General features: G+C 31.9%; 2 protein-coding genes across 5 annotated transcripts in view; one reads left to right on the top strand and one right to left on the bottom strand.

Moving 5' to 3' along the window:
• SUPT3H (SPT3 homolog, SAGA and STAGA complex component) overlaps positions 1–17,486 on the bottom strand; it is a 455,615-nt gene that overhangs the window by 413,877 nt on the left and 24,252 nt on the right. The window lies entirely within an intron of this gene.
• The window catches only part of RUNX2 (RUNX family transcription factor 2), a 225,041-nt gene continuing 207,773 nt past the window's right edge, over positions 219–17,486 (top strand). Inside the window, exons 1-2 of the mRNA XM_019642790.1 lie at positions 219–391; positions 557–680. Of these exons, the coding sequence (XP_019498335.1) occupies positions 308–391; positions 557–680 (208 nt within the window). The 5' untranslated portion in view covers positions 219–307. The remainder of the gene's footprint in view (positions 392–556; positions 681–17,486) is intronic.

The raw sequence follows: 17,486 nt of genomic DNA, 5'->3' as shown, positions 1-17,486 counted from the left end.
AGAGAGAGAGAGAGAGAGAAAGAGAAAGAGAGGGAGAGGGAGAGAGAGAAAGAGAGGGAGAGGGAGAGGGAGAGAGCAAGGGGGGAAAAGCCACAGTGTAGGCAGTCCCACTTTACTTTGAGTACTGTGAGGTCACAAACCACATGATTCTGTCTCTCCAGTAATAGTGCTTGCAAAAAAAAGGAGTTTTAAAGCTTTTGCTTTTTTGGATTGTGTGAATGCTTCATTCGCCTCACAAACAACCACAGAACCACAAGTGCGGTGCAAACTTTCTCCAGGAGGACAGCAAGAAGTCTCTGGTTTTTAAATGGTTAATCTCCGCAGGTCACTACCAGTCACCGAGACCAACAGAGTCAGTGAGTGCTCTCTAACCACAGTCTATGCAGTAATAGTAGGTCCTTCAAATATTTGCTCATTCTCTTTTTGTTTTGTTTCCTTGCTTTTCACATGTTACGAGCTACATAATTTCTTGACAGAAAAAAATAAATATAAAGTCTATGTACTCCAGGCATACTGTAAAACTAAAACAAGGTTTGGGTATGGTTTGTATTTTCAGTTTAAGGCTGCAAGCAGAATTTACAACAGAGGGTACAAGTTCTATCTGAAAAAAAAAGGAGGGACTATGGCATCAAACAGCCTCTTCAGCACAGTGACACCATGTCAGCAAAACTTCTTTTGGGGTAAGTGTTATCATATTTTAAATCCTATAAGAGATGAACCTGTTAAACATAAAGGTATGTTTCTTGGATAAACTAACTCCTAGCTTTTCTGTATAAAATTAAGAGTAAAGATCATAACAGTAATGCTACTTTGTTGCACTAAAAGTTGAAAAATGAAATTGCTGTACATATTTGCATCTGTAACTTATCTACTTCTCAGAGTAATGGCCTGAAATAGAAAAATTTATCTCACATTCGTCAAAATGTTTTTTAGAGCTATAGAAATAAGGTAGTTAAAACAGTAAAAAAGTTTAATATTCTCATTAACCCTCACTGAGATAAAATTAGACACTAAATTAATCAAAGTATTATGAAGTATTCACTCCGGCAGCTAACAATATTTGAGCAAATTTCAAAAAGGAAGCAATTTTACAAAATAACAGACCACAGAATTATCTCAACATTATGTTCTACCATGTAAAACAGAGAAATAAACCTGCAGTACAGTTAACATTTTAACCAGCTCAATGAAAAAAAATCTATTTATAATTTTAAACTGCATCATAAGATAGCTGCATAACTTTGTTTTTAAACAACTTTATATAATTGAAGCATGTATTCAACTGAAATAAAATTGGGATATGTAACAGCCATTTTTAAAAGATCTTTCTTTATAGTTACCCTGGTTATCCAGGATATTAAAAACTTTACAGAAGTCTTTAAAAACTTACATGCAATTCTATTTTTCTATATAATTTTAATTTTACATCTACACACTATTATCCATATGTAGAACCTCTTATAAACACATAGCAAACATTGAGACGTCTAGGATTCTTTTAATCATATTCTTGGACCTACCAAAATGAATACCGTTTAGTTTCATGAAAAATAAAACTCCGAAAGGATACCCTGCATGATTTAAGAGCCATACCTATTAAATCATGCTGGACTTTAAAAGAAAACAGGCATAATATAGTCCCTTAATATTTAATTTCAAGTTAGTGTTGATACACAAAAAATAAACTGCTTCGACATTCGGTATTATAGTAAAATATCTAAACACTTACAAGATTTTCTTTATGATGTCCAACATGTCCCAACTACAAGGCAAGATTATAAAATTTTCTTTTATCCTTTAAAATAAATCCTTTTGCTGTGTATACTATATTAACTTTGCTTTATAACTTACAACTAACGATTGGAGTTTCCTTTACTCCTCCTACTTCACACATTTTAACTGGCTACCAGAGGATCAGTCTTAGTTTAGGTCAAAGAGAAATAAACCTGAAGGAGAGAAAAAGGTTTTCTTAAAAGGGTGAGGAAATATACTTTGTATTTTACCAAAAAAAAGGTAAAATTCCTTTAGTGGCTCTCTTAATAGTTGTAAGTGGGCCCCGTCAGTTATAGCACACACAATGTAATAATCACAGATTATTTTTTTTAATGTAATGGTAGGCAATAAGTGTGACTCTATACGTTTTTCTTCATGAAGGAAGCAGAACATATATACAACTAGACTGCATTACAGCCTATATTATAATTATAGCTTATACATGGGAACTTTTGCTGTTCCTACCCAAGAGATAAGGGGAAAAAATGGTTAAAACTATTGTTATATGGAGGGATAACTTGAAACAGGCATCTCAAGTAGTTAAGTTACTGTTTCACAACATTACCGTTTAAAAATAAAAAATACGTTTTTCTAACCAGATCGGGAACAACACAAGTTTCAAGGACTATTTCGTCATTATGCGTTACTAACATTATCATAAAAAATATATTAAAATGCTCTTTATTCTATCATATTAGGGGTCTTACATTTCTATACTACCCTTAATAACTATTTCTACAGTAAAATCTCTAAAACTTGATGAAGTTTCTAAACAACAAGGCATTATAGTAAGCTAAGTAAAGATCATCTTCTGTGACATGTTATAACAATTCTCTCTCTTCTGAAAAGTGGAATTTACCCTCTCCCACCCCAAATACTAAGTACTTTAGAGCCTGGAGAGAGAATTTAAGATGAACCCACTACATCAAACTAATTACAGGTGGGTAGTGGACATTATGTATAGGTTATCATCACGCTGCAAACATCTCACCAATCTATAATCTATTTCAAGTCTAAAACCTCACTTCAGGCTTTAAATTGTAATATGATGATTATCAAAACAACCTAGTGAACTGTCAAAAGTATGTGTTCCGATTTTGCAAAATAGTTTTTAAAAGTTTAGGCTTTTTCTAGGTGAGGGACAAAGTACATACTGACCAACTGCCTCACTTATAATATAACAAGTGAAAAGTGTGTGTGTGTGTGTGTGTGTGTGTGTGTGTGTGTGTGTGTGTGTCAGACAGACAGAAGGGCAGACGGACAGAAAAAGAGAAAGCGAGAGAAAGTGTTTCCGTGTCCTTGCATAACTCAGCATATCATTTATCTTGAATTAAAGAAGAATTTTCAATCTGCACTACTAAAAATATGTCCATTATTTATCATAGTCTGTTGAAAATGACAGATATGACTCAGAGAGTATATTACAATTAAGAACTTACTTATGAAAATATATCAGTTGACTGATTAAATTTCTACATAAAACTTTTGTGACTGATTGAACATGATGTGTGAACACTGATTCCCAAAAAAATAGTGGTGGTCCCTACCAATAACAGTAATTTTAGTTTCAAGATTTAATAATGGCAAAGTGTCATAACTTGCTTCTAAAATAAGAGAGCCAAATTCCAAAGCCAGGGACAGAATTTTAAAAGTCAAGAACAGACACAGAAGACCACGCCAATACATATGAAAAGCTAAAAATGTCAATGCAATTCCCAAAGACTTGTATTATAAATTATTTTAAATTGTCATAAATTATCCTAATTTTACATGAAAAACTGTTAGATTCCACTTTAAAATTTTAAAAATATATTAAAATGTAAAAGATTTCGTAGAAATCACATAAAAATATTTTGTTAGTCTTTTTGAAACTCCTGATAGTCTCTAAATCACAAGAAAGGCAAGAAATATGTATTACTTTATGATATATTTTAGTTATTTTAAAAAAGAAAAAGTCAATATATTCAACACCCTTTAAACTAATCACTGATAGTTTGACTTGTTTAAATCAGTCATGCTAAAGTTAAATTCAGTAAGATAGAAATGTTCCAGTTTGTTAAAACAACACTGAAATATTTGATGGTTAAATAAACTGCAGAGGGGGGGAAAGCTAACTCATTGAAGGCACTAAGATTTTATCAAACACACAGAATTAATCTTTATTGAATAGAACCATTCACAAATCAAAACTCACTGTACTTCAATACTTTCAACCAACGCTAATCAATTACAAACCTTTTCTAGTGCTTCAAACTCATGTGCTTTCAATTTTATACACTGGTGGTCCTCAAGTACTGTATTGGGGCTGAGTTAAGACATTCTGTATCACAACTGTTTTTTTCCAACAAATATTCATCTAGAGAGCTTTTTTCTTCTCAAGAGCTACTCACATGAAAACTGTGGTAATATTTTTATACTGTACTTCTTTGTTGAAGCAAAAGGTTAGGGGTTACCTAAATACCTCAACTGTATATACAAAAAAGGGAAAAGGTAAGTATTCATATAAAAAAATCCAATGGGACTGGGTTATTTATTTTTGCATTTCCTATGATTAATGATGCACCTATGCATACTTGAAAACTGATGGCAAACAGGGTCGCATCTCAAATTTTTCTCCAAAGCATATAAATACCAACCTTCCATGCTGTTCTAACCCTTGTTCCAGGATACTAAAATGTGACAACTCTAGGTCAATGGTGAGGTCATACAAAAGCTCCTCAAAAGCAGTAAGATTGAAAATGCTATTAGCTAATGAAAGTCTGCAGAGATATATTTACATAAAGGGTTCACTGGAAGTGTCTACCTCTACAATGTCTCTCTAAAAAATATTACACATATAGTAAAATAGACAAATACCTTCAATAAGAAAAAAAAAATCCTTCCTGCAAATAAAATTGTAAATGTGACAAAGCATAACTATTTTATCTAGTCGTTTACCATGTAAACCTTATTAATGGATGCCAATAAAACCAATGCTAATTTAGGCAGACACTTTCCATTAGGTTACCTCAACACACAATTTTTTTCTTCCTATACAACTGAATTCCATTAAAGATAAAATTCTACCAACAAGGAAAAAAAACAAAAAAACCTGTCATTAAACTCCCATAATAAGGATAACAATAAACTCTAACATTTAATATACTCTAACGCATAAAATACTCTAAGATAACTGTCTAAAGTATATGGAACTTCTTTAGGAAATCTGAAATGTTTAACAAATCTTTAGAAAAGTCTCACATAATGAAAATATACACCTTAACACAATCTATTACCATTTCAAAGATTATGGAATTCAATGGACATGTATTTTGACTGATGTGTTACAATTCAAAAAAAAAAATGTGGAAATTCTATACCTATTCAAAGGCAGTTTTCTTACAATTTTAACTACAGTTGACCACAAGCTTTTGTCCATTCAACAGCAAACACATATAAAACAGGACAACAGGCCATACATTTCCAAATAACTTTTTAAAGACCTGTATAGCAACTGAGATTAAGTGCTCTTGTATCACAATGAATACAATATCTTCATCTAATGTAGAAGTCTTAGGAATTTCCTCCCTTTATATTATTTACTAAGGACATAGGATTCAAGGCTTGAAACAGTATTGGATGGATATAAGCAACACCATATTAACCATTTCAGGTATTTATTGTTATCTTCGAACAAGATGTTAATTCTAAAACATATGTTTTCATAAACACGTTTTCTTCTACTAATAAATAAAAAGCTCATCATTAACCATGATATATAAAACAATTCCCAAATAAGATGAGCTATAGAATTAAGAGAGTCCTTTAAAGGCTAGTTGCTACATAAGCATTTAATACCTACAGTGAAAAAAAATTCATTATTCATCCACCTCCTATAAATGCCCTGCATTATTATTAATACTCATAAATCCAACATCTAGTACATCGTCTAGGACAAGAAAATCATACAAGTGTGATACTGGCTCTAGTAAAAAGAACATAAATGTTAGTTTATTTTGATTAAATGATTTTCATTTTTTAAATCAATTTCCCACAAAACAAGGAATTTTTAACTATACATAGTAAGCAAATGCAATTTTTAATAATGTTTAAGATATTTTAAAATTATTCCACTGATGTCAGCAAATTTATGAAGTTAACATTATTCTCAGATATGTATTTAAGACTATTGTGGTAAATGGTTTAAAGACTCTGTTAGCTGCACTATTTCTATGCCAACTCTTAAGAAATTATACATAAGAGTTACATTAGGGAAGTAACATTCCTAACAAGGTACATCTAAATATCCTTGCAAGACAAATAACTTTTATGACAAAATCAAATAATTTATTTTACTTTTCAGTTAAACAGGCTTCTTTTTACATCAATGGTGGGCCACTAAAATTATTATACCATCAACTATAAAATATATTTACATAAAAGACTTTTAAAATTCGAAAATTTAAATACACATTTATAGGTTCCTCTGAAATTATATGAACCATGAGTCTGCCAAACCATTATTTACATACATATTCCTCATATTCAGATATCTTACAACTTAGTCCATTTTGTGCTTCAGAAAAAACAAATAAAGGAAAAATGTTAGCTTGATAACAATAACAATCATCAAGAAGATTTTAAATATATATATGCAGTATTTCTTTGGAAAATGAAAATAATGATGCTGCACTATTCCAACTTTTATGGACATGAACATATTTTTATACAGAAACAAAGTATTTGCCACATAAATACACAACTTTAATTTCTTTCAACTATCAATTCAGCTCAAAATTTTAATACATAGTATATGCATTTGCATACGCAAATAAACGCATACTCATAAGTGTATGAGTATACACTTGGGATAATAATTGTGAACCAGGAAAAAAACAATTGTAAATTATTCAACTGAGGAATTTTTTGTAGCTCTTTTGTGAAAGATAATCAATTACTTTTTACACGTATACTAACAGAGAACTGTCAATCTATAAAGCTAGTAACAGAGGTCAGGCATCTATTGGGAAATTCAAGATAAAAACAATCAAAGACTATGTCTGTGAAACTCAGGATGTAATTTTCCAGTTATAAATTTAAATAATTTAAAACATATCAGTTAAACAAATTATTACAGTTCACAAGAGCAAATATGAATGTAATTAATCTGCAAACAGATACCTATGTATGGATATTATCTCAAAAAACAACTCTGGCTTTGAGCTAAACAGGTATATTTTCTATATATTTACTCATTGTCTATGTCACCTGGATAAATAATTTAGGCATTGTCATTTTTAATTTGGTTACTTTATTTCAATAATAATAATTTTATTTTTAAAAGTTCTCTACTGAACTTCCAATTTAAACTTCCAATTTCCAAGATAATCTTTAAGTGAAATGGTATCATTATTTCTACCAAATAATTAAAAATTACTTAAATGAATCTAAAGTGAATTCATCATGAAGCTGAAAAGATAAAATAATAAAGTGCTACATATTACAATTAATCCTTTAACCCACTCGTTTTACTGTATTTGTATAACTTGATCCTAGAAAACAGACACAAGTATCCAAAAGACACAAGGCATATGGTCCCTTTAATCAATAATTTTATTGCAAGATTTTTTTGCAAATACAGCTCAAAGAAAAACTTTTTTGAATAAAAAGTTAATTATCACTTTATTCCATAAATTTCTATCAGATTACAGGAACTTGCATATAATTTTATAGTACCACAGAAAGAAAACTTTATGCTAACAATCTACATTATATCAATCACTTAAGTTTTCTAAGAGATGGATAATTGTAAAAATATATAAGAATTTCATACTAAGGCCCTTAATACCCAATTGAAAAATATTAAGATGTTATAAGAGATTCCTACAAGAAAACTTCCATCAAAACAGTAACATCCTAACATTAGGTAAGATAATTGGTTACAAAAGGTCATCTATATAGTAAGATCAATTTTTACCTCTCATGGAATCGGTAAAGCTTTTAGGTAATTCAGCTTTTGACAAAAGGCACAAAAAAATGCTACTGCTCTTACAAATAAAGAGTTCAATACAAAAATGAAAATATTTAAAAAGATAATCTATAAAGCAAATACTACTTACAAAGACAATGTGCTACAGCACACTGATAAAGCAATATAAATATGAGTCAATGTAATCCAAACCTTTGATTATTAAGCCAATCTTCTCTCTATAGTAGAAATTCCTCTTTCTTATATTATTAAACTCCACTGTTCACACAGAACATTGCATTGCCCCTGTTGTTAAAACTAAACATACATAATATACTCTCTCTCAATCTTACAAGAAAAACTTATAACATTTTCAAAATTTTTTACCACTAGTAGCCACCTCATTTTACAGAGGTTATTATCTAAGCTAGATAGGGACAATTGGTACAGTCAGGAGTATATCATTCTTGATTTAGTAATAAATTTAACAATATATTTCCCTTATAATATGCATAAGCATATTACGGAATATTTCAGTACACCATTAGGACCAGAGAAAACACATGAAGAGATTTTTTTTTTCTAATTATCATCCACAGGTATGCAGGCATAAAATCGAGCCATAATTATCATGCTTATTTTTATTTTCATAAATATTACTTTTAAAAATATAATGATAAATCATAATATATCAAGACGCATTTAAATAACTATTTTTAAGAGAGCAAAATATTTAGCTTAAATTGCTAAATTGTTTAATTATTAAATGGTTAAACTTCTCTATGTATGCTTACACATGGAAAAAATTTTTACTGAGACATTCTCAAACCTTTTCTTGTCTTTGAAATAGTCATATGCTCCAACAAACATAAAAATATTTTTGATAAAGTATTTATTTACAAAGTAATTATATATCACATGTACAAAATGATAGGAAGAGATTTTCTATAATGAAACTACATTACTATATATAAGTAACTCAAATTTTCCACTTTGATTTAAATCTTATTCAGCCAAATGCAATCAATTCACTGTGCTTCCATGATCCAAAAATATCTAATATCCTCAATATTATTTTAAAGGAACCTTTAAGAAAAACCGTCTTATAATTATAAGCTGACAGATACTTTTTGAAAAGTAGCTGTGAAAATAATGTAATCTGAAAACTTACATATGAACTTAAAATTTCCATACTCAAACAATATGAAATGAACAAGAAAATAGAAAACAAATGCGTAAAATAAAACTCTGCCTAGCAACAATACCATACTAAGAAGTCAACCCTGAGAACAGGAGAAATAAATACATATGCTTTTTAAAATAAATGCTCAAATTAAAGCTTGCCTTTTAACTGCTCAAATGAACATATAACAGACCAGAATTTTCTTCTAAACTGGCAAGACTAAAAAGAAGCACATCAATTAATTCCCAGTTTTGCAATTATAATGTGTGATACTTTTTTTACCTATAAGACTATCATTTATTCTAACCTGGCTGGAAAGGCTTGCCATTGCATTTTTCCTGTACGTACCTCTTCCTTATCAATTATCGTTTATCTTCAGCATTCGGAGAAAAGAAAAGCTTCAGAACTTTAACTGAATTTAAAACACATCATTAAATCAATACACACAGAGCTACTTTAAAAACATTCATTTCTAAAAGACCAGAAAATCTTACTTTTTTTAAGCTGATGCAACTACACATAGAAAGCAACTTTTAGTCAGTTCTTTGCTACGCCATAATGATCTGCTCCAGAAACTCGAGGGTACCTAAAACAACGGGCTACCTGTTCTAGCCTTGCTTAGGAATGTGTCCAAATCATTTTTATTGATTTAACCTTTATAGGAATGCTACATATCCTCAGAGCAAAACATTTTGAATGTATTTATAATATGATACATTTCTGAGAAACCATGAAAAAGAAAGCCTAAAACAAATCGAGATACTTCTTCACTCTTGGTTGTTATGGGTTTATTTTTGTTTACTTTAAACACTATCAACAGACTTAAATATTAAATAATTCTATTTAGGGAAACTTATTTTGGCATCACTGTAAGTAGAAATAAAAATTTATTTTGAAAAAAAAGTGCATTTAAATAAATTCTAACTTTAAGAAATAAAATGCCTGACTTCACAATGATGTCACATCTACAAATTTTAACCGAGTCTAAATACTCCATTCATACTCTAGTTACACATTAATCATGAAACCTACAAACATATCAAACTTAAACTTAAAAAATTTAGTCCTTATTGAATAAACTAAGTTGTACTCTCGTTCACATTCTAAGAGTTTACAGAGAAAGTTCTGTGTTGCCTATCTCCCTAGCTTTCTGCAAGTGGTACTTTATTAATGGCTTCAGCAGCTAATGCCTGCATTAGTTATGTTTGCCAAATAATAACTCACAATATTATGCTTCCTCACATTATGGTTCATCATTCGTTAACTTGAACCTCACCTCTAAAGAAGTTGTACTTTCACTGCAAACTGTTCCTTTAAAAAGGCAAACAATTTTTGAGCATTTCCAGATGTAGCACTCAAAAAAAAAAAAGAAAAATCACAGGCAAATTCTCAAAGAATTCTAAAACTATTAATAAAAATGTAGTAAAACTGGAGTCACTACTTATTACTTTGATAATCATCCATAATTTTAAGAGCTGAATGTACTATACATCAAATTAAGAAACTTATGATAGAGAGCACTAATGATTTCAGGTAGCTGCCAGTAGATAAAACCAAGCATATTTCAGTGTGAGACAAGATTCTACTGAATTGCAATTTCTGAAGCTCTGACAATTACTGAACATGCAAGAATAAAATCATAATATTATGTTATCTTTTTCAAAGAGTTAACTTTTTTTTCTGGGTAATATAGACAGGTTCGGCTCCATTATTTTCACCTTGTCATCAATTTTTTATAAAACATCCCAGCACATATGAGATTAGGCTAAACTAAAATTAAAGTAATTTATAAGCAGCCTACTTCTCTGGGACAGGGCTGGGACTAGAGTGAGGCAAGCAGACATCTAGGGCACAAAATTTAAGGAGGTACTGACTCCCGCACACCCCTAAAAGTGAGTGCCTGCTTAAATGTTGTACTCTAGGCACTTTGCTTGCCTCACCCTAGGCCCAGGTCCTGCTTTGGAGGCACATTAATTAGTGGAAACACTAATGAGATGTATTCTAACCAGGGTATCACAAAATATAGAAATATGGTAATATAAGAAAAATAAAATAAAAAATGAGAATTTTATATGTTTAACACCCGGACTGATATTTTTCTAAAAACAAAAGGACACACTGGAACTTATGCATAAATAAACATTGAAAAGGATGATCATTTTATATTCTAACTACAGTTCTGAGATGGCACAAACAGTTGACAAATTTTCTTTACAGGAGACTTTGTTTACAGAAAGATATTTATAGCAAATATGAGTGGCCTTATTATTTGACCACAGGCTTTAAAAAAAAAAAGGACTAAGTATATTCCATTAAAGGGTTCACAGGGCTACACATCACTTGTTATAGACCAATCATAACCAAATCTGGCTGATCAATGGAATCACCCAAGAATAGGCTGTGGGAGGGAGGGGAGAAGAGAAGACTTGGAAACTGTTTTGAACAAAGCTTTCCAGGTAAATTAGCCAACTTTAGGAGCCAATAGATAGTTAACCTACAATACACCCAGAAGTTAAGCTAAAGATAAGACATATATACAAAATATATACATTTCCAACCTGTCTCCCCCTAAACATTTGTAAAGCTTATTCACAAGAAATAAAATATTAAAATTTCAGTTTGTTACTCTCCTTCCCTTTCTTCTAGTAGAATGTTAGCGAATGGTGATGTATCCAACAAGTAATATTAGTTAAGAAAAATAAAATCAGAAGCATAGACAATTCAATAAAATGAATACAGCCAAAAAAATTAATATTTCTCTTTTGCTTTTAGGTGTAAATAGCTATTCTAAGTATATACTCAAGCCATTCTAAAAACTTTAATATTTTAAATTTTCAATTCAGTTAGGCTCATATTAATGTTTTAAGAAAATATATGTGCCTCCATGATTTTTAGAATATACCTTAATTGAAACTATACTTTGTTTTTATGTTAGCCAATCTTTGCTGCCTTTATTATGCCAGACACTATGCTAAACCTGTTATAAACATTATTTCCTCTAATTCTCACAATTCCTATATATGAGATGGGTATTATACTTATTTACAGATGAGAAAACTGAAAATGAGGTAATAAAACGTGACCAAAGTCACAGAGTTGAAGAGCTGGGATTCAAACTCAAGCCTTCTCACTCTGAATTAGTACCTTACAGTGTGATATATAACCTTGAATTTACTTCCTAATCCCAATTTCATCTGTAAAGATATTATTTCTCAGAAACATAATTAAAGTTATTAAATTGACAAAATATAAGTAGAAAGATAATCTTTGAGTCTCCAAATTCTCCCTAAGTATCTATCTTTAAGTAATACTGATCACTGAGAACCAGGGATTAAGATAAAATAAACCTTGAGTATACCAAGAGATAAGACTTATAGCTCAGGCTGGAAAAGAAAATGAAATTCCAGGGAATTAAATAATTCTTAACCAATCATTATAATCAATAATCTTATTCAATGTCCACCCCACACAGTATAAACTTCATATGATATGAAAATACCATTTTAGGTTACTAAAAATTAAATTCTTATACTGAACACAAGAAATTTATAATCCTCATTTACAAAATTAAAAATAATGGTGTCAATCATGGGCTTTAGTGTCAGTCAAATCCTAGTTCCTGTAATTATCTGTAACGTCCCCTTTACCATGGTCTCACTGTCCCACCATATGACCGAAGGCCATATGCCCACAGTTATGCTAAGTGACCACGCCAACCTTAATTTCTAAATGTCTTAAATTTTTATTCTCTTAAATCTTTGATGTTTCCCCAAAGATCCATTGATAAGGGTATATTTTTCTTTGCCCAAAGAGATTATGTACATGATTCTAGAAGCAAATCTTTGACATGTACTACTGTCCCAATTTCATCCACAACCATTTCTCCATTATTATTCAAAACAAAACTCTTAGAGAAGCCACAAAAAAGCTCTAGATCCTTTTTTTTCTGGCAGAGGTTAGAAAGAAAGCTGTGAGATTTTATTTCTCAGTCAATATGGATCCACTGAGGAAAAAATGCCCTGACCAGAAGCCATAGGCGATGAGACAGTTTCACAAAGAATAAAAAATTGAGAAGAGAAAGCTGTGTGAGTATCTATAGATATTAACAGACTAATCTAATCATTCTACGACTATATTTAATTTGATATGTAATGTTTTAATGATCAAGCCAACAACTTTAAAAAGCCTAAATAAGGCAGAACTCATTGAAATTAAATACATATTCAAGTATAAAGTCTGAGAAACTATATTTTAGAAAAGGGAACATGCAAACTGGTACCCTACCTGGCAATGAAGTCAAGAAGTTAGAAAAAGATTTGCTTAGAAATAAGAGCTTATAGGGTAAGATACTTCACTGACTTAAGTTTAAACTCTACAAGGGTTCACAATTATTTCATCAGAAGTCACTAAAAAGATGTGCGAAAAGACAAAAGTTTTTGTGTGCAGCCAGAAGAGTCAGCCAATGAAGCAGAGAGTAAATTTAAGAATGACATGGTCATTCAGTAGTCATTAATCTTATAGAAAAAAATCAAGCCTGGATGTGAAAATTTGGGCAAGTTGAAGAGATATTACAGAGAAGCTAGCAGAAGAATCTGGCAGCAGTTATTGGGAAGAGGAAAATAACAGGGAAAATGAGATTGCAGCCTAGGAGAGAATGGTGAAGTTACCAATGATTAATAGAAAAATGGGAAAGGGTGAAGTCCAAAGAGTTTTGTCTTAGTCCTTATTAAAGCTGTGCTTAGTGGGAAAAATAGGATACAAATTATACATAACACAGTCTCAATTTTTTTAACTATAGGAGTGTGCACGTGTATCAGAGAAATGCAAAATAGTTTAGATAACAATTATGCAACTTTGTTTTTTTTATACTTGCCAATATTTTTCAATTAAAAAATATACATTACAATTTTTTAAATTTAATTAATAGTATGCTTTAATGTTTAAAAAGCTTATTTTTCCTGAAACCATTTGGTACTGAACAAATTTGGTAATGGAAATGCACACTGTTGGGTTTTCTACCACAAGCTCAAGTTGTAAGAAATAGAGAAAACTCCTACAACTTTTATGTGGGAAAATCAGTTTCACAAAAACCATAGAATCTAATGGAAACATAAGAGCTCTAGCAAGGGTTTTGGTCTCCTTTAAGTTTAAATCCCAGTTACACCAATTATTACAAAAACTGGAACAAGCTACTTAAGCTCCCTGTGTCTCCATTTGTAAATGTATTGCTACCTATAAAATTATGGCCACCTACCTCAAAATTTTTCTGTGAAAATTAAATAAGATAACACATGTAAAGTGCCTACATCCTATCAGGAAAAAACCATTGCAGTTATTATCTATAACCAACTTTCCAATCCTAGATCCTCTTAAGACTCTAAATTTGTCCCAGTGTGGCCCACATATCAGTAGCATCAGCAGCGCCTGAGAGCAGGTATAAAAATGCAAAACCTCTCAGGCCCCACCCCAGACCTTCTGAATCAGAATCTGCACTTTCACAAGATCCCCCGGAAAAACAATGTTTGAGAAGCCCACTCAAAGTGTCCAGCTATTTCATGGATTCCCAGCTCCCTGAAGTTGTCTCCTTCATCTCTGTTCCATGGTTCTTTCTGCTGCGGAGGGAGGAGCTAATTCCTAATTCTGAGACTTTTAAGAAACTGACAGGAAGTCTAATCCACTTTCCCTCCAAAAGACAGCTTTTCAAAGCTACAGAGAACTCTCATGTGCACCCCTCAGGTTACCCACTACAACTGAATAAGAAAGAGGGTCCTGTGGTGCATAACTCGCTTGTAAAACGTCTTTAACATTTTGAGACATTTTGTAAATTATTAAGCTGCACAACTGCTATCAACTAGCTACCAGTCTATAGTTATCCATGTGGTCACTGATGTCTCACCACAAACTTGTCAAAATGCCTTTCTGAAGTTTAAAAACATGGTCTCTGCCCCCTGGTTCCCAGGTAGCTAGCCAGTAGCCCTGACATAACACTGATTCCGTGAGGCATGGCTGCAGCTGAGTAAAATCATTTGGCTTCCAGAGCTTACTAGAAGTGGTGGCTCACACATCATGCCTTTAATAATCCACTTCAGAACCTGAGCAGAGTCCTCAAGTTGATGGGACTTTTCACTTTGCAACTAATTGATCTCTCTGGTATTTCACACTAATTATTTATTGTTAAGTATTTTATAATTACAGTTCTTTATTATTGTCTTTTATTTTCCATTCCATGACTACTAACTCAATAAAACAGGAAGTACAGAAGACACTGTATACATGCAAAATTGTCAAGCCCAATAAATAGTAATTAAAATTTCCTAACTTAGAGAAATGAAAGGTGGTATGAAGTAGATATGACAAAGGGACAGGCCCATCTGCTAGATTCAACAGTATCTAAGAGTCACACTATTACACAGCTCCTGGAAGCTTATCTCCTCTGAAGGGATTTCTTAGACTGCTTTAAGCAGAACTTTCAACTTTTATTTCTTACACTGTCGAGAACTCCCTCATTTACTTAGCTTAAATTTCCCCTTACCTATATATACTTATTCTTGCTCTCTATCCTTAAAAAGGACATGATTTTAGTTGCTCTTCATGCACTGCTTTCGTCTTTCCATTCTCCTATCTCAGCTTTCTTTTCATCATGTCCATATGAGCACTGCCTTGGATTCCAAACTGCCAGCGGAAGCCCACATCTGTAGATTTCCCTCTGAACATCACCTAGAATAGTAACATAATCAATTAAGCACTTAATTGCTTTATGATAGGCAAACCAATAATGATTAAGAGTCCACAGAAAGATAAGCTTACCACAAATTTAAAATCCATTAGAAATTACGAACAGAGCAAAAAGCATGTCAACACTTTGGGTAAGGAAGTTGTGTATGAACCAGCACTTTACTCTTGGCTGGAAAGGCTTAGAGAAAAAAAAATATATGAATATGAAAGATGAATTGACCTTTAAGACAAAAAGGGAAATATACTTAGTGGATAGAGAAAGAAAGGCCATTTAGGAAATACAGAATGCGCTAATAAACCAAGACTCAGGGCTAAGACAAAGGAGACAATATAACCAGTAGGAGAGTGGTTTATAAGCAGTGATTTAGTAGTTATCCTCTAAAGCAGGCTTCACTCCTGTGAGTTCAGAAATGTAAACCTAATTGAATCAAAAGCTAGCAAACTGATTTATGTTAACGAAAGGGCTGTATATTAAAATATTCTTCATGACCAGTATCTATTTGTTCAGAGCACCCGTAACTGACAGGTAGCCCTACAAAGGAAAGAAACTTAAAAAGTATGATAGCCAGGAAATCAAAAAGTCAAAGTGAAAGATTAATTCTAGTCACAGGACATAGTCTTAATAAACTACTCCTCTTGATTTTTATACATTATTTCGTTTTCTTGGTTTTCTCCAAGATCCCCACCTCTCCTCATTTTTTTTTTAATATGGTATGGCTTCTAAAGGATGAAGCTGCAAGTTGGGAGAAGTAAGATCTAGTTAAGAGTTATCATGATAGAAGAAGATAAAACACAACTTTTTCTGAGCTTCAGGTTTATCACCTAGTCAGTATTCAACTATAGTTGAACAGTATTCAACTATATATACTCTCTAAGGCTTTTCCAAATTCTGTGTTTCTGCCCTATTTATTATATTCTAGACAATGTTATTTCCAGTAGTATTTCCTGGTCACCAAAAGGCCATCCAAACAGACATCACAGTATAAGACATTTCTTTCCCACTGATACTTTGCATACCCATAATTCTTCTCCATTCAAGTCTCCAGGAAGCCACTAATAAACAATAGGAATTTGGAGGCCAGAAGACAGGATTTTACCATTCCATGTCTGAGGGTTTCTATTTTCAATCAAAGCTCAATTTCTTCTTCCTGACTTTCATCTAACCATGCTTATTTCTACTGAATCCTTGACATCTGTCTTTTACTTTGGGGTCTTTGTTTCTGCAGCCCCAGGTTCATGTTTTAAGAAGGTACCAGGAGGGCGTGATAAGAGGTAGTCAGGAAAAAAAGAAAGAGATAAATGGAAGACCTTCACTCTATAGCCCTTTTACTTCCTGCAGAGCTTTAAGAAAAATAACATCACCTCTTTGTGCCTTAGTTTCCTCATCTGAGAAATAAGAGGGAAAAACTACACACCTACCTGTCCTGCCTCACATAGATGTTTTGAGATTTAAATGAGATAAAATATGTCAAAGCACTAATAAAAATCTCAAAGATATAAAATATGTTATTACAATTCAGCATTATTAAAAAACGCCAAGTTCAAACTTCTAATCACTTGACTAAAAGAATAAGCTTGTGCCTTCACATGACAATATAGGATACAAGTTGACCAGTTTTTTGTTGTTGTTGTTGTTGTTGTTGTTGTTTCTTTACCAGAAAATAAAACTTTAAAATCTTCAGCAAATCAAGTAGTTTTGAATGATAAACTTTGTGAAATAATATTTATTAAAACGCATATACCTCTCAAAGTTATACTGTCTATGCATTCTTCTAGCGCACTGGGCCTCTCTCAATTTTTTTTTTACAATGTAAAGTAGTGACCACCACCATATATTTGCTTATAAAT

Source organism: Hipposideros armiger, unplaced genomic scaffold (assembly GCF_001890085.2).
Source record: "Hipposideros armiger isolate ML-2016 unplaced genomic scaffold, ASM189008v1 scaffold_72, whole genome shotgun sequence".
In the NCBI taxonomy this organism is placed as follows: domain Eukaryota; kingdom Metazoa; phylum Chordata; class Mammalia; order Chiroptera; family Hipposideridae; genus Hipposideros; species Hipposideros armiger.
This window is presented reverse-complemented; position numbering and strand designations above follow the sequence as displayed.